At 48.9% G+C, this 15,722-nt stretch overlaps 1 protein-coding gene across 1 annotated transcript in view; it reads left to right on the plus strand.

The window, feature by feature from the left end:
- Nucleotides 1-225: 225 nt before the first annotated feature.
- COL15A1 (collagen type XV alpha 1 chain) overlaps nucleotides 226-15,722 on the plus strand; it is a 103,868-nt gene continuing 88,371 nt past the window's right edge. Inside the window, exons 1-2 of the mRNA XM_088019168.1 lie at nucleotides 226-236; nucleotides 316-401. Coding sequence (XP_087875294.1) covers nucleotides 226-236; nucleotides 316-401 — 97 coding nt within the window. The remainder of the gene's footprint in view (nucleotides 237-315; nucleotides 402-15,722) is intronic.

Consider the following 15,722-nt stretch of genomic DNA (forward strand, 5'->3'; position numbering starts at 1 on the left):
GAGTGCGGCGCCGCTGGCCGAGGTGGGCGCGGCGCGGCGCGCGGGTGAGCGCAGGGCGCGGCGGAGTCGGGTTTCAGAGCGCGGGTGACTCAGGGGAGCCGCGAGGCTGCCCGCCGCCGCCGCCGCCGCTGCCCAGCGCCGCCTTTGTTCGCCGCAGGAAGGGCGAGCCGCGGCCAGCGCGCAGCCGGGCGGACAGTGCCTTCGGGGGCTCGGCAGGCCTGCGAGATGGCGCCAAGGTAGGACTCGCTTCCCCGCACCCCGGCCCCTCGGTCCTCCCGCCCGCCTCACCTTCTCGCCCCCCGCCACTTCTTGCAGGAGGAACGCGCGCTGCTGGCGCCTACTGTGGCTGCTTTCGGTCTCTGCGCTTCTCCCCGCTGTCACCCGGACCCGCTCCGCGACAGGTAAGCGACCCGGCCCGAGGGTGGCACCGGCTGCCTCCGCGCCGCGGGGAAGTTGGTTTTGGCGGCGGGCGTGCCTGCGGTGCGCTCCTCATTCCTGGACATAAAAGGGAGTCCTCGCCGCTCCGTGCGCACTGGCGGTCCCGCCGCTTCCCCCGGGCGGTGCAGGGGATGCGAGGGGCGAAGGGGAGTCCCTGACCCGCTGGGCGGGGGGCGCGCCGTCTGGGCACTGTGGAGCGAGGCGCGGCCCCTCGGATCGTGGGCAGAGAGGGACTTTGGAAGCACAGTGACAGCGCCCGCGGCTCCGCGGGGACAGTTAGCTCCAGCTCACCCAGCGCCCGCGCGCAGGGCGTGCGTGTTGGCTGGTTCATTGTAAGGGCAGGTCTGGTGCCCTCTCTGTACACAGGTGCGGGAGCGTGACCACCAGCAGGGACACCTGGCGCTTTTGCCGCGCAAGAAATACCCGGACTGAATTACCTCCATGCCTAACTTAGTCCTGAGTTACCTAGGGGAGTCCCATCCATCGTGGGCAGTGGCGCCATGGGTGATGAGAAGAGCTAGGGGCGGGGAGCCAAGGGATCTGGTCTCTTCTGTTCCCTGAGCCTCAGTTTCCCCACCAGAACCCAGAGGCAGGGGGATGACTGGTAGGGTCTGAGTTTAAAATAGATTTTGGTTAAAGTGTGTGTTCAGGCTGTCTGGGCTTAAATTGTTGGCTGAGTTAGGTGACCCAACTCAGGACAATGAATTTCACCTCTCTGTGCCCCAGTTTCCAAAAAACGGGAATAATTAGACTACTTTTCCTCCTAGGGATGCTGTGAAGATTAAGAGAGGTATTAGAAATAATAGGCTTTTCACACTGTGGCCCGTACTAGGCACAAAGTAAGTGGTAGAACTTTTGGGTTGATCCTTGAAATAGCTGTGTGAGCAAGCAATGCAAGCAGTTGACAGGACACTGAGGATGAGAGAGGCTTGGGAAGTGGCCTGTCCCAAAGGCAGGACTCGCGCCCAGATCCCTGGGCTCCCATCCTTCTTCCCTCAGCTCTTTCTCCTTGCCGCGCTGCGGAACTCTGTTGGTCCAACAGTAGCCTCCCACCCCTTTTGGATTTAGAAAACCAGTACTTAGCCTCAGTAGAGTAAATGTGTGAGAAGGGGGAACAGCATCTGTCCCTTTGAAGGAAACTGACGATTGAGGGTGGCCTGGGTTAACTCTTTGTGTGCCAGAGGAAACCTCGGACAGCCTAGACCATTGTCTTTTTGGGAGCAAGACCCAAACTCAAAGGCCACTTTTTCCTGCCAGAGCCTCCAGCCTGGCATTTCTTGCAGATCAAAGGGCAGCTGGAGCCCAGTTTTGGCTTCTCAGCACCATGGCCCATGTCGAAACGTTGCAGTTTTGCATGTGATAGAGGGTACTGCCAGCTCAGCAGCAGAGGGCAGCTTCATGTTTCGTGGTCTTTCGTGGATTTTGCCGTAACCCCCACCTTCAAAAAGGAAGAAGATTCTGGGGAAAGAGACTTTGGTGTTTCTTTCTTCTCCTGTGTTTGAAGGCTGGACCCCATGATGTCAAGTTAGTTGTTAGAAACAACACAGAGGAAGTCCTGTTCCCATCCATAACGTAAAAAGGGAGTGCCAGGAAACCCTCAGGAGCTGAAAAGGGCAACGAAAGGGCCATTTGCAACTGATGGGTATTCAGAGTCCCTCTGGGCCTCTGCAGAGACTCTTCCTAGACCTGTGAAATACCCTCCTGCAAACCAAATTTTGCATGCAGTTTAATCAGGCTAACACTTATAAACAAACCACTTGATACTTTCAGGCAGAGGTGTGAGCAGGTCTGGGTTACCTTCATCCAGTCCTCAAAATCACTCCAGGAGGCAGGGACTGGGACTGCTATTATATCTGTGCTTTAATAAGGAAACCAAGGCCCAGTGTCTCAAGGCTTCTCAGCTCCTGAGGTTTTCCTGGCCTGCCCTGTTTAAAGAGACCCTTGTCAATGGGACCGTGTCCTCCACACTGATCCTTGTGCCCCTAACACATCATGACCGAGCCAGTAAAGTTACAGTGCCATTGGAATACCTGCTAGTTTAGCAGATAGGTGGGGGCAGTGGCTCTACAAGTAATTTGTTCCTGCTAATAAAATCCTTATATGTGCAAATTACTTACTTTTCTTTAAACTGTTTTACCATGAAATATAACATCCATGCAGAGAAATGCACACAGGAAGTACAGCCCACTGATTTATCATGGAGCAAACATCCATATAACCCAGGTCAAGAAATAGGATAGCCCCAGAAGCTCTCTTGTGCCCCTTGGCTGTGATTACCCCCTCCTTGCCCTCAGAAGTCACCATCACCTTGACTTTTATGGTGACTGCTTCCTTACTTTTTAGAAATAACTTTAGTACCTGAGCATGTATCCCCAATTTCTACAGTTCCACTTGACTTGAGTTTGAACTTTACGCATGGCGTCTTTCACTGAATCTTAAGCTCTGAGATTCACTTATGCTGTTATATGTGGGCCGTAGTGAATTCATCTTTGTCGCTGTATAATTTCCTACTGGTATTAATATGCTATACATTATCTGTCCATTTTTCTCCAACAACATTTGGGATATTTCCATTTTGGCAGATACAGCGATGTGTTTCTGAACATTCACAGGGGCGCGTATTGCTGTTGGTTCCATATCTAGGGGTGGAGTGCTGGGTAATGGGGTATGTAGCTCCTCCAGCTGAACAGACAGTGCCCGCCCATCTTACACGATGGTTGTACTGAGGTGCACGGTCACCAGCCTGGTATAAGAGCTCCCCCTTCTTCAAATCCCCACCAGCGCTTGGTCTTGTCACTGGGCTGAATTTCAGCCCTTTTGAGGAGTACATAGTAGAATCTTACTGTAGTCTTAACTTACGTTTTCCTGATTATTAAGTTGATTGCCTTTTCATATATTTATTGGATCTCTGGTTATCCTGGTTGACTTTTTTTTTTACTGAGGTGAAATTCACACGACATGAAACTAGCCACTTTCATGTGTACCATTCAGTGGCAGTTCATACATTAATATTGTTGTACAGCTGTTTTCTCTGTCTAGTTGCAAAACGTGTTCATTACTCCAAAGAGTGAAAAGCCTTGTTTCTATTAACTCGTCATTCGCCATTACCCCCATGCTCACCCCACCAGCCCTTGGCAACCACTGATCTGCCTTCTCTCTGGTTTTGCCTTTTCTGACTATTTCATATAAATGACATCATATAACCTGTATCTTTTGTGTTTGGCTTCTTTCACTTACCATAATATTATTGAGAGTCATCCATGTTGTAGCGTGTGTCAGGACTTCATTGCTTTTTATGGCTGCATAATATGCTACTGCATGGGTAGAACACAATTCATTTATCCATTCCCCCATTGACGGGGACATTTGGGTTGTTTCCTCCTTTTAGCTATGATGAATAGTGCTGTTATGAACATTTGTGTACAGGAATTTGAGTACTTGTTTTAATTATTTTGGGTCTATACCTAGTAGAACTGCTGGGTCCTGTGGTCATTCCATGCTTAGGTTTTGTAGAAATTCCCAAACTCTTTTCCACAGTGGCTGTCCTAGTCCACGGTCCCACCAGCAGTGTGCAGAGCTCTGATTTTTCCACATCCCTGTCAACCCTTCTTATTTTCCGTGTTTAAATTACAGTTATCTTAGTGGGTGTGAAGTGGTCCCTCCTTGTTGTTTTGATTTGCGTTTCCCTAATGACTAATGACGTTGAGCATCTTTTCACAGGTTTGTTGGCCATCTGTAGATCTTCTTTAGAGACAAATCTGAATGCTCACCAGAGCCAGTTTGGGATTTTCCTCTAACCATCTCACTCTCGCTCATGTCCGTCTGATGTGCTTTCCTGAAGGAGAGAGGAGTGGGGAGGAGTCACACCTGAGATTTCCGATCTCTGGCCTCTTGCCTCCCCTGGGCCATGGCCTGTAGTGAGCTACTGTTGCTCACATACCATTAGACGTTGTGATGAAGATAAATGATTGTAGTGTTTTAATTACTGGGTAAACTTTTCGGTTTTGTAGAAGGTGGGAAATGCCCGTGGGAGCATCCCGTGCTGCCTGTGTGTTTTACGGCAGAGCATGAGCTGAAAACTGGCACACGGAGCCACTCACAGCTTCCCATGACGAGTTGGGATTTTGTAGTCTCTTTGGCTTTGCACAAGATGTGAACTCATCACCCCCTCTGGAGCACACTGCCTTGCCCTCTGTTTCTCTTTAAGGCCTAATGCTACCAACCAGCTTACATGGCACCCTGGTAGAGGCATCTCTCCAGACGAGCTTTCTCACCACTGAGTTCCCCATTACCTTCATCTGTCTCTCCCAGCGCCAGCCACTGTCCCCCCCTCTAGTGTCAGTATGGTTGTATCTCTTTTCCGTGGGAGCACTTTGAGAGTGTGGGTCATGCCTCGTTTGTCCAGAGTTGGCCACTTGGACTTCAGCTGTTTTGTCATTATTATGAACAGTGCTGCTGGGACCATATTCTGACAAATGGCCTTTGTTTTCCTTTTGTATTTTTTTTTTTTACTAGATTACCCAAAACAGAACAGACTTGCCCATCAAAGAATAGAAGTAGTTGGATAGTTCTTCTGTATTTATTTATTTATTTATTTTTAAAGATTTTATTTATTTATTTGACAGAGAGAGACACAGCAAGAGAGGGAATACAAGCAGGGGGAGTGGGAGAGGGAGAAGCAGGCTTCCCCTGGAGCAGGGAGCCCGATGCGGGGCTCGATCCCAGCATCCTGGGATCACGACCTGAGCTGAAGGCAGACACTTAACGACTGAGCCGCCCTCCCAAGAACAGGCACCCCAGTTCTTCCGTATTTAGATGGATCTGTCTTAGATACAAATTTAATCATTCTCCTTGCTACTTTAATTGCTCTCACTGGGTTCTTACTGTACCTAAGAGGGGGTCATGCTTCTTGCTGCAGAGGGCCCTTTGTGGCCTCCCAGTCTCTCCAGTGACACAGAGCCCCTACTGACTTGGGCTCATACCATACCACTGGTGGCTGGTGGAATAAGACATGCGATGACTCACCTCTGTGTCTCTGCCTGGGCTGGTCACTCCGAGAATACCTTTCTCCTTGCCCACCTGGCAGCCCACCATTCATCCTTTACCCATCGTCTCTGGGAAGGCTGTTGGTTGTCTTTCCTCTGGGCTGACACGATCAACCCATGCCTCAGTCACAGGGCTTCTCAGATGGACGGTGACCACTGATGATTCTTCTGCCTTCCCTACTACACAGGAATCTCCAAGAGGCAGGGACTGGGCATTTCCACCTCTGAATCCTAGAGCCTAGCCCAGGGCCTGGCGGAGTGAGTACTCAGCAAAAACTCTGTCAGTGAATCAAAGAGGGAATGAATGGGTCGGTCCAGCTTATTGCCTGGAGACAATGTGCCGGTTCACTATGTCAACTGTAATTGTAACTCATCTCAATTCTTCCGCAGCTCTGCCAACTGTGGGGTGAGCGTGGCTGAGTAATGAGGGTATATTATGGGGCTTTTAGGTTTTTTTCTCTTTAGTAACTTTAATAACTAGTTAGGAATTAATGCTAATGTTATTTTGCTCTTCATCTTTTTTTCGTTATATGTAATCGCATAAACAGTGTTGTCTAGCTTATCCCCACTCATTTTATTCCTGATGGCCTCCATTTTATCAGAAGTTGTACATGTATCTTTTTTCTGCTCGCTAAATATTGAGTTTACTTTCCAAGGTTTCTTTGAATGTCTACAGCTTGGCCTACTTAAAATGGACCGTAAATTATGTTAATTACATAGATTACATAGCATGTAATCTGAAGTCAGTTTTTTTTCAAAGTGGTATCCAGGGTTCCCCAAAATACTAATTAAGACGTGAGTGATCTACCCATCGTTGTGTTGCTTTTGGTTATCACATAATTTTTTTCTTGAACGTTAGAAATTTTTTTCTCAAACTCTACTATTGGTCCCTTCTTGTGACTGTGTGTGTGCCTGTTTTTAAAAATCTCACATGGTCTTGGGGCGCCTGGGTGGCTCAGATGGTTAAGCATCTGCCTTCGGCTCAGGTCATGATCCCAGGGTCCTGGGATCGAACCCCGCATCAACTCCCTCTGCTTGTGCGCTCTCAATCTCCCTCTCAAATGAATAAATAAAATCTTTAAAAAATAAAAAATAAATAAAATCTCACATGGTCTTGGTAATCACTGCATTGTAATATGTTTTAAAATCTGGTAAGGGAAGTCACCCCTGTCTCATTCATTAGGCCATATATTTTTTAGTACAGATTGATTTATCATAGAATTTTCTCATGATATGATCAGCTAGTGGGAGTGTTGGAGTGGTGGTGGGCAAGTGAGGGTTATCAAAAGGGAGGAAATCTTATAATCACATTCAGTTGAAGATACTAATGTGCAATAAGGAGAATGGATGAGCAAATCAAGTTTCCAAAGTCAGAGCAGCAGATCATGGGGCCTGAGCTACTACTGTTGACACAGAGCCCAGGGGAGGCAGAGATGCATCAGAGGTGTTGGGAGGATCAGGTTTGCTGACTGACCACCTTCTTCTGCTCCACCCTAATTCAAGAGAGAAAAAGTCTAGGGTTAGGGCAGAACCTGGAAGAAGATCCAGACCTATTATTGGGCAAACTTTAATGAGGGAAGTATGAGACCGGGGTCACCTAATGAGTGCATTCCACTCCTTTTCCCCATCAGAACTCAACTCAATTCAACTCAACCCAACCTAATCTAGTACAACCCAACCCAACCCAATTTTATCCAATCCAATTCATTTAGCAGTTGTTGCATGGCATGGCTGACTTGAAGGATTAGACAGGGAAGAAAACTATTCTGAGGGTCCTGGTATCACCCTCAAATGAGCAAGACCCCTGACTTCAGGTATTTGGGGGAGCTTGGCTAGAGTCTGATTTGTAGGGAGCCGCCTTGCCTTTAGCGTCTCCAGGAGTCACCCTTCCATCACTGAGGGATTTACATGGGGCCCAGCTTAAAAGCCCCCTCTACCACCAGGAGGGCTTTCTCAACTAGTCTTTCCACGAAGTTGAAGTCTGAAAAACCATCAGCCCTTGTTCTGTGTTCTGGCTACTATATAGATGTATACACTTGTAGATATATAGATTTCTGTCTTCTTCCCATATTTCCTGACTGCCTCCTCTCACAGAGGTCTTTGGGATGGGCGGTGGGTGACTAAAAGGATGCACTGGAGTGAGGACCCATCCTAGAGTGACTCACAGTTCAGTAGTAGAAACCAGCGTGCTGCGGCCAGCTTAAATGCTAGGGAACTTATCCTGTGTGTCCTAATGCGGGTGCAAGCAAGCCTCTGCACTACCAAAGTAGGGATGTCTACTTCCACCAGAAGATGGGGTGGGCGGGGGGAGGGAAGCAGGTTTTGAAAGAGGAGCTTTATTTTTTCAATTACATTAAAAAATTGATAGTAGAATTCATAGTCATTGTAAAAATCTGGAGGGGGGAAGGAGTTTATAAATGCCACATCCTATCTCATGACTCAGCAATAAATGTTGCTAACATTTGGTGGACAGTTTTTCAAATATTTGCCTAAATATGCACATAGGTTATAAAAAGAATAGATCATTCTGTACATTGTGTTTTGTTGCTTGGCATTTTTTGCCCCTTAATCATCATCTAAATACTTCCTCTGGAGCATTAAATATTATTCCCTAACATCCTTTGTAATTGAAATAGTATTTCATCGTATATACGTCCCATAATTAAACTAGTCCCCTTTTATGCCTTTAGACGGTTTCTGGTTGTCCGCTGCTATAAACACTATCGTGATGACCCCATTTATGTAGCTCTGTATTTGACCTTTTCTGCAGTTATTCCCTAGCACAAATTCCTGAAGCAAATTGTTGGCTCTAGTGCATGCCCATTTTTAAAGCTTCTGTTGCGTTCTTTGGAAAGCCAGTAGTGATTCTACTCCCTGCAGCAGCACACAGGATGAGCTCACCCCACCTTTATCTGTTGCTGCTACTTCTCTAATCTAAAGGGAGACGGGGCATCTGGGTGGCTCAGTCAGTTAAGCATCTGCCTTCAACTCAGGTCTTGATCGCAGGGTCCTGGGATCGAACCCTGTGTGTTGGGCTCCCTGCTCAGCGGAGAGTCTGCCTCTCCCTCTTCTGTGTCCTCCCCCACCCTCGCTCTCTTTCTTGCTCTCTCTCTTTGTCTCAGATAAATAAATAAAATCTTAAACAAAACAAAGGGAGAAAGTGACAGCAGGTAGAGGGACAGTGCTGCATGACTGCCCCATATTGCCCTTAGTTGAAAGGAGCTGTGAATCCTTCCTCCCTATTCCCTTCCCACTTCGTTCATTCATTTTGCACATGTCCTGCAAGGACTGGAAGAGAAGAGGATCTTTCAGGAAACTGGAGTTCCAGAGGTCAGGTTGTAAGGACCTTGGTGGTTCTCAACCTTGGCTGCACCTTAGAATCACTTGGAGATTCAGAACGAACCCGTTGCCCAGCTTTCCCCACTTCCAAGATGCTGAACTCATCCGGGGTGAGGTTGAGTCATTGGCAGGTTTTAAAAGCTCCTGGTATGATTCTGGAGTGCAGCCAGGGTTGAGAACCACTGGTGCGGCCCAAAGGCCTCCTTTCTGACGTGGTGATCCTGAATCCCAGAGAGGAAGGTACCTGCCCATGATTGCCACACAGGAGGGCAGAGCCGGCACTGGATCTCAGAGGGAGCTTCAGGGGGTATAGTTCAGACAGATGAGCTCTGGGAGCCTGGGTCTTGGGTTCAGATCTCAGCTCTGCCACTTCCCATTGAGCGACCTCTCTGCCTTATTCTCCTTACCTGTAGATTAAGCCAATAATTCCTACTATGAAGACTAAGGAGGTGAGCATTGGGCCTGTAATCGGTGACCCGTTCAGTACCTCCTTCCTTCCCTGCTCCCACATCACTGTGGGTTCCCTGAGGGTCGGAACCCTATTTTCTTTATCCATGTTTCCTCAGCATCTGACATGGCCCCAAACAGACACAATGAGCATTTGAATACATTAATGAATGAATCATTCAAAGCCTGAGACTGTGGAGATCTGAGCAAAAACCCAGCTTTATGAACCCTTGACCATAGCAAAGTCTGTGCGTGCTTCCAGCCCTGCTGGGAGGCCACCTGCAGCCATCTGCTGCGATGGATGGTGCAGGGACCAGAGCGGGGGTGGAGCAGGGACCTGGATATAATAGATAGGTCGGGGATAGAATACATGTCACCAAAGGAAAATGAAGGTATGCTTTTTGGGTGCTGGAAAGTTATAACCGTTCTAGAATAGAAGTCCAGAGAGCCCAAGCGCTGCTGGACAAACTGGACCTAAATTCATGCAATTTCTACAGCATCCCATGCATAACTCCATCTGAAGGTGGGTCAGTCAGCTGCTTCTCCCCTCCCAGCCATACATCTTAGTGACTGTCTTCTTCCATCTTTTTTTTTTTTAAGATTTTATTTTTATTTATTTGAGAGAGAGAGAATGAGAGACAGAGAGCACGAGAGGGAAGAGGGTCAGAGGGAGAAGCAGACTCCCCGCCGAGCAGGGAGCCCGATGCGGGACTCGATCCCGGGACTCCAGGATCATGACCTGAGCCGAAGGCAGTCGCTTAACCAACTGAGCCACCCAGGCGCCCTGTCTTCTTCCATCTTTATTTTCAGCACATAAGTCTGTCTCCCTCCACCCTCAGGGCATCCCCCACCTGCGGCCAACGGTGGTCTTCTAGCTTCTTGCTACTTGGATGTGGTCCGAGGACCAGCAGCATCAGCAGCATCCCCAGTCCCACCCACAGACCCACTAAATCAGAACGTGCATTTTAACAAGATTCCCGATGATTCACGTGCACATTACAGTTTGAGCAGCACTGTAACACCAACTCTGATCATGTCACCCCTGCTTAAAGCCCTTTGTCATCTTCCCATGCTAACCACCTGTGGTAGGTGGTCATGGCCCTCCAAAGGTGTCTGCATCTTAATCTCCAGAGCCTGTGAATGTGTTCAGTCACATGGTGTAGGAGAACTAAGGCTGGAGATGGAATTCAGGTTGTTAATTAGCTGACCTTAAAAGAAGGTAAGGATCCTGGATGACGCAGGTGGACCCAGCATAATCACAAGGGTCCTTAAGAGTAGAAGTGGGGGCAGGAGAGGAGGTCGGTGAGATGCAATATGGGAAGAACTTGACCGGCCTTCTTTGCTGGCACTGAAGACGCAGGAAGGGACCATGAGCCAAGGAACACAGGTGGCCTCTAGAAGCTGGAAAAGGCAAGAAATGGATTTTCCCTTAAAGCTTTCAGGAAGGAACACTGTCTGTTGATACCTTACTTTTTATCCGAGTAAGACCTGTGTTGGACTTCTGACCTACAGAACTGTAAGATTATAAGATGCTTTTTTTTTTTTTTTTTTTTTTTTTGCTGTAAGTCACAAAATTTGTGGTGATTTACAGTAGCCATAGAGAACAATGACAACACTTCCTAGCATGGCATTTGAGACCCCTGACATCCCACCAATGTGCTGTTCTGGCCTTGTCTCCCAGAATATCCCTCCTCACAGCCTGATCTCAAACTGCATAGCCTCCAGAGTGGTTGGGATCTGGCGGAGGGCCACCTCAAGAATCTAAACTTGGGACCTTCTCCCCTCTACCCCCAGCACCTAGCACCTTGCCTGGCCCCTGGTAGGTACTCAGGCAATGCTTGTGAAATGAATAACCTGGTGGAAACCTGGTACATTCAGGTGACCATCAGCCATGGAGGGGCTCCCCTATCTTCAGGAGGCAAAGACAGCCATGATGAGGGGAGACATGGTAGACACCTGCCCAGAAACTCAACTTTGATGTTTCCCTGTTTTTCTTTTGTCTTGGACGGATCTCTGCCTCTTTGGGGGCCTCGGCTTCCCATCTGAGAAGTGAGGGGGTTGGACCAGGTGAACCCTAAACGCACCGTGAGCATGAACATTCTAGCATGCCTGAATTTGGTTTGGCCAGATGCTGTGGCACTCAGGGGAAGCAATTGAACTCTGCAGCCCTCATTCTGCTCATCTGGTTGCTAGGCAGATGCCTCACTGCATCCCCGTCCACAAGGCAGGATACAAAACTGTGCCCGACAACTGTGCATTTGGCACAAAACAGAGACCACAGCTGCCCTCTTCCCCTGTCTAGTTAAAATGCCAAATTACTCACTCTCCCACAGAAAGAGGGAAGGGGGGCAGAGAAAGTATTTCTCACTGCAGAGTTTTTCCATGTGACATATTTTCTAATTTTACTTCAGGTTTAACTGTCTAGAGTAGATGGCTCCGTTTCAGGGTCTCCCCCCTCTTCTTTTAGAATGTAAACTTCCAGTTTAAGAAATGGAATGTTTTTGCTTGTTTAATATTTGGAAGCTGATACCACATTACAACTGCATGTCTTTGTTTTCTCCGCCAGGGGAAATTCTCTGAAATGCACAGCACTAGCTTAGTGGTCGGATTCCTTGATGCCAGGCCTCAAGGAGGCTGTGGAAGCTTGACCAAGTCACTGCCGCTCCGGGATTCAGATGCTTAGGGAGCAAGGCAGGAAAAGGTGTCCTTTGGAGACAGCTCCCTGTGGAGACTGTGTGGCCAGACTGGAAGGAGTGGTTGGTGGGCCCCATTTCTAAGAGTCGTTCTGTTTGAGACTCCAGTGGAATTGTATGCACCTGACTTTACATCTGCCACCAGCTCTGCATCATGGCCCCCGGGCGTGGAGGGGCTGAGAAATTGTTAGTACCTGGAAAGAGTACTGCTGCTTTGTTGGAAAGAAATTGGTCTTACCCTTGCGATGTCTGTTGCATCCAACGTCCCGCATCCATCCGTCTCCACCCCCCTCCCCTCCGGGGTCAGGCCTGTGTCATGTCCTCTAATGGAGTGTTGTAACAAGCTCCCTTGCCAGTGGGACCTCCATGTCTCCATTCCCAAGCACGGCCTTCAGGCAGAGTGGCTCGTGGAAACACAGGTCCCATCATGTCACGCCCCCTCTTAAAACCCTTCCATGCTTTCCATTACACCTTAAATTCCACTCTCTTTGGGCTGGAGCTCAAGGCTGCTTGTCTCCTCCCATCCCTCCTCATGCCCTGGCTCTAGCCACACTCAACTACTTGCTGGTCTCTGAACTTCACAGCATGTTCCCTTCACCCAGCCCTTGCACATGCCTACCTGCAGGCTGGGATCCTCTCCTTGCCCTACCGAAGCCCTCATGTGCCTTTTCTCCTCGGTAGACTTACTGTTCATACTGGTCCCTGTACCAGCATGTGGGCATCAGCTGGGAGCTTGCTAGAAATGCAGGGTCCCGGGTCAGCATCGCTCAGGCCCCTCAGGGATGCGGGTGTGCACGCTTGGCCTCTGTAGCATGGTGGTTAAGTGTCGGGGCTGTGGGGCCACCCAGAGCTTCAGGTCCAGGCTCTGCACATACTGGCTGGTGATTTGGGATGGCTTACTAATCCTCTTCTGGCCTCAGTTTCCTCGTTTGTAGAGTGGGAGATAATAACGGTGCCCATTTCAGTGTTCTTGTGATGAGGCCATGAGCTCATGTCCCCATAGCCGTTAGCACAGTGCTCGCACCTGCTTCAGTCCATCAGGGCTCGGATTTCCTGTGCAGGTCCGTCTTGCCAAGGATGAGGAGGGCTGGGACGAGGTCATTCATCTCTAGAATCATTGACCTTCTAGTGGAGGGAACGTAAAAAGCCATGCTCTGTTGTGGGAAAAGTGAAATATAGCTGTACAAGGACTTTGCAAGGGTGGGTAGGTAGGTGGGATAGAATTAATCCTAAAGCTCTGGCCTCAGTAGACTTTGCCATCCTGCCTGTCATACGTTGTCGATCTTTCTTTCTTTCTTAAGAGAGAGAAAGAAGGGGAGGGGCAGAGGGAGAGAGAGAATTCCAAGTAGGTTCCATGCCCAGCACAGAGCCCAGCTCGGGGCTCGATCCCATACCACTGAGATTATGACCTGAGCCAAAATCAAGAGTCGGATGCTTAACCGATGGAGCCACCCAGGTGCCCCAGGTTTTTCATTCATTCATTTGTTCACTCATGGTTACTGAATAAATGTTCATTGACTGCCTACTTGGTACAAGGCAATGTGGTATGTGCTGGGCATCAGATGATGAACAAGAGAGGCATAGTTCCCACCACTCAGGGAGCCTACAGTCTGTGGAGGACACAGACACTGAATAAATAATTGTGCAAAAAACCCTAAATATTTGTACGTGGTGAACAGATGTTATGAATAAGTAACATGGAGCTCTGAAACCCCAGCCCTGGCCATTCTGATCAGCACTGAGGTGTCAGGAAAGTCTCCACAAGGAGTGACATTTACAGTGAGATGTGAGGGGTGAATCGATTTAGCCAGGAAAGGGGGTGGGGCTGGTGGGTTGGAAGGGAAATGGAATGTTCCAGATCAAGGGAGCAGAATGAAGAGAGGGTGGAAACAGCAGCCTGTAGGTGCGGGGAGTCTCAGGTGGAAAGCAGAACCTCCATCCAGTAGGTGCTTTCTCAAGCCTGGCCCTGGGCGAGCATCCTGGCTTCCTTCTATCCTGTGCAGTACTCATAGCCCAGGATCCGTGGGCTGGGGGCCTCTGGGTCCTGCCTCCTGCCCTGCTCCTCTTGCCTCTATTTGCTGAGAGTGAATTGCTTCAAGGAGGAGGTACAGGGTCTCCACCTCTGTGTTGCACAGGAGAACTGCATTTAAGAGACTTGCAGCAAAATGATAGGGGAGCAGGGCTGAGTGAGAGCCACCCAGAGCCTGTCACCGCTGTCTCACCAAGAGGCCATGAATGTCACACGGGGAAAGGATTCTAAGAATTGCCCTCTGCAGTTAGACTCCAGTTAGTCTTTGCTTTGAAAAGCTTCTTCCTGTCTAGGAAATGAAGGGGTTAGACCAGCTCTCAGGCCCATCCAGATCTGATACTCTTCTTTTGATTTTTGTCCTTTTCTGGATCTCGGTAGTCAGAATGTGCATCCATAAACACAATGCAGAATTCTCTCACCAGGGAACAGAAACAAGATCTTGTGGCTAATAACTCTGGTGGAAAGCTTTTAGATGTGTCTACACAGGAGAGCAACTTCTTTAGAAATGGTGGGATATGGATGATGCATTACCCCCTCCTCTCCAGGCCACTCCTTCAGAGACTATCTCACATTTGCGGTGCCCTTGGCTCGTGGCTGTGTGACCATGGCATGCAAAGTCATGTTGTTTATTTCCTGCATCCATTTCACTCAGAGGTTGGAGACTTGGGGTGGGAGTGGGGAGTCCAGTGATGACTAGGGAATAATTAAGGACATTTTATACTAAAAGGAAAAGCACACATATGTTACGGAGTAAGGTGCAAAAGTTGAGTGCTTTTAGAGTTAAAGCAGGAGGCTTTCATTAAGTCTCTAAGCTCTGGGACTCTTTGTCTAGACCCAGATCCTCAGGCATAGGGGTCTCTTCTCCCTGATGGTAGGATGCATAAGTGGAGATGATGTTGTATATAGATTTGAGGTCCCCAACTTGTGGGGGAGGTTCAGAATCATGGCAGTGGGTGCCACAACCCATTCTTGTATAAACATTATCTCTGTCTGCAGATATCTAATGCGCCTGTGTGCAGAAGGGGTTATTAACTTTTTGTTATTGTTGTTGTTGACAAGAGGAAGATCATTGCTTTCCAAAGCTCTTGTACTAGAACTGTCCATTCCATGAGGGAAGGAACTTGTCTGTCTGTCACTGCTGGATCCCCAGGACCTCGAATAGTGCCTGGCAGACAGCAGTTGCTCGGTGAATGCTGGTTGAATGAATAGATGTGTGTGTGTGTGTGTGTGTGTGTGTGTGTGTGTGTGTGTGTGTGTGTGTGTGTGTGTGTGTGTGTGTTATGGCTACAAGAAGCTTTCCCCTCTCAATCTGCATTTACCTTTCCAGGAATGAGTGTGTGGGGCAGCATTAGCATGGGAGGTTAAGTGTAATGTGAGAAATGCCACTCATGCGTATGCATGCAGGAGACTGGCCAGTCCCACTCAAGTTCAGGGTTTCTGAGAACCTCCCTTTGGAGGTAGCCTCCTACCCAGTGTGGTCCGTGCCACATAGTGGCTCCTGTGGAGAAGGCACAGTTCACTGTTCATGCACCTTGGAGGGCTGGGCTCCTAGGGCGCTCTTCTGAAAGGGCCCGGAGGTCCCCCAAACACCTTGCCTCCATCAAAACCCCCTGGGAACCTTGAGGACCCCGAACATGTGGGGCTTTTAGGATCATCTATTCTAGTTCTAAATTACAGACAGAAAGATGAGAGCCACACAGCTGGACTACGGAAGGCCTGGATCTGGGTCTT

The sequence above is a fragment of the Eumetopias jubatus genome, unplaced genomic scaffold (genome assembly GCF_037043125.1).
Source record: "Eumetopias jubatus isolate StellerSeaLion01/CBP00866 unplaced genomic scaffold, mEumJub1_p1.0 scaffold_15, whole genome shotgun sequence".
Taxonomy (NCBI): domain Eukaryota; kingdom Metazoa; phylum Chordata; class Mammalia; order Carnivora; family Otariidae; genus Eumetopias; species Eumetopias jubatus.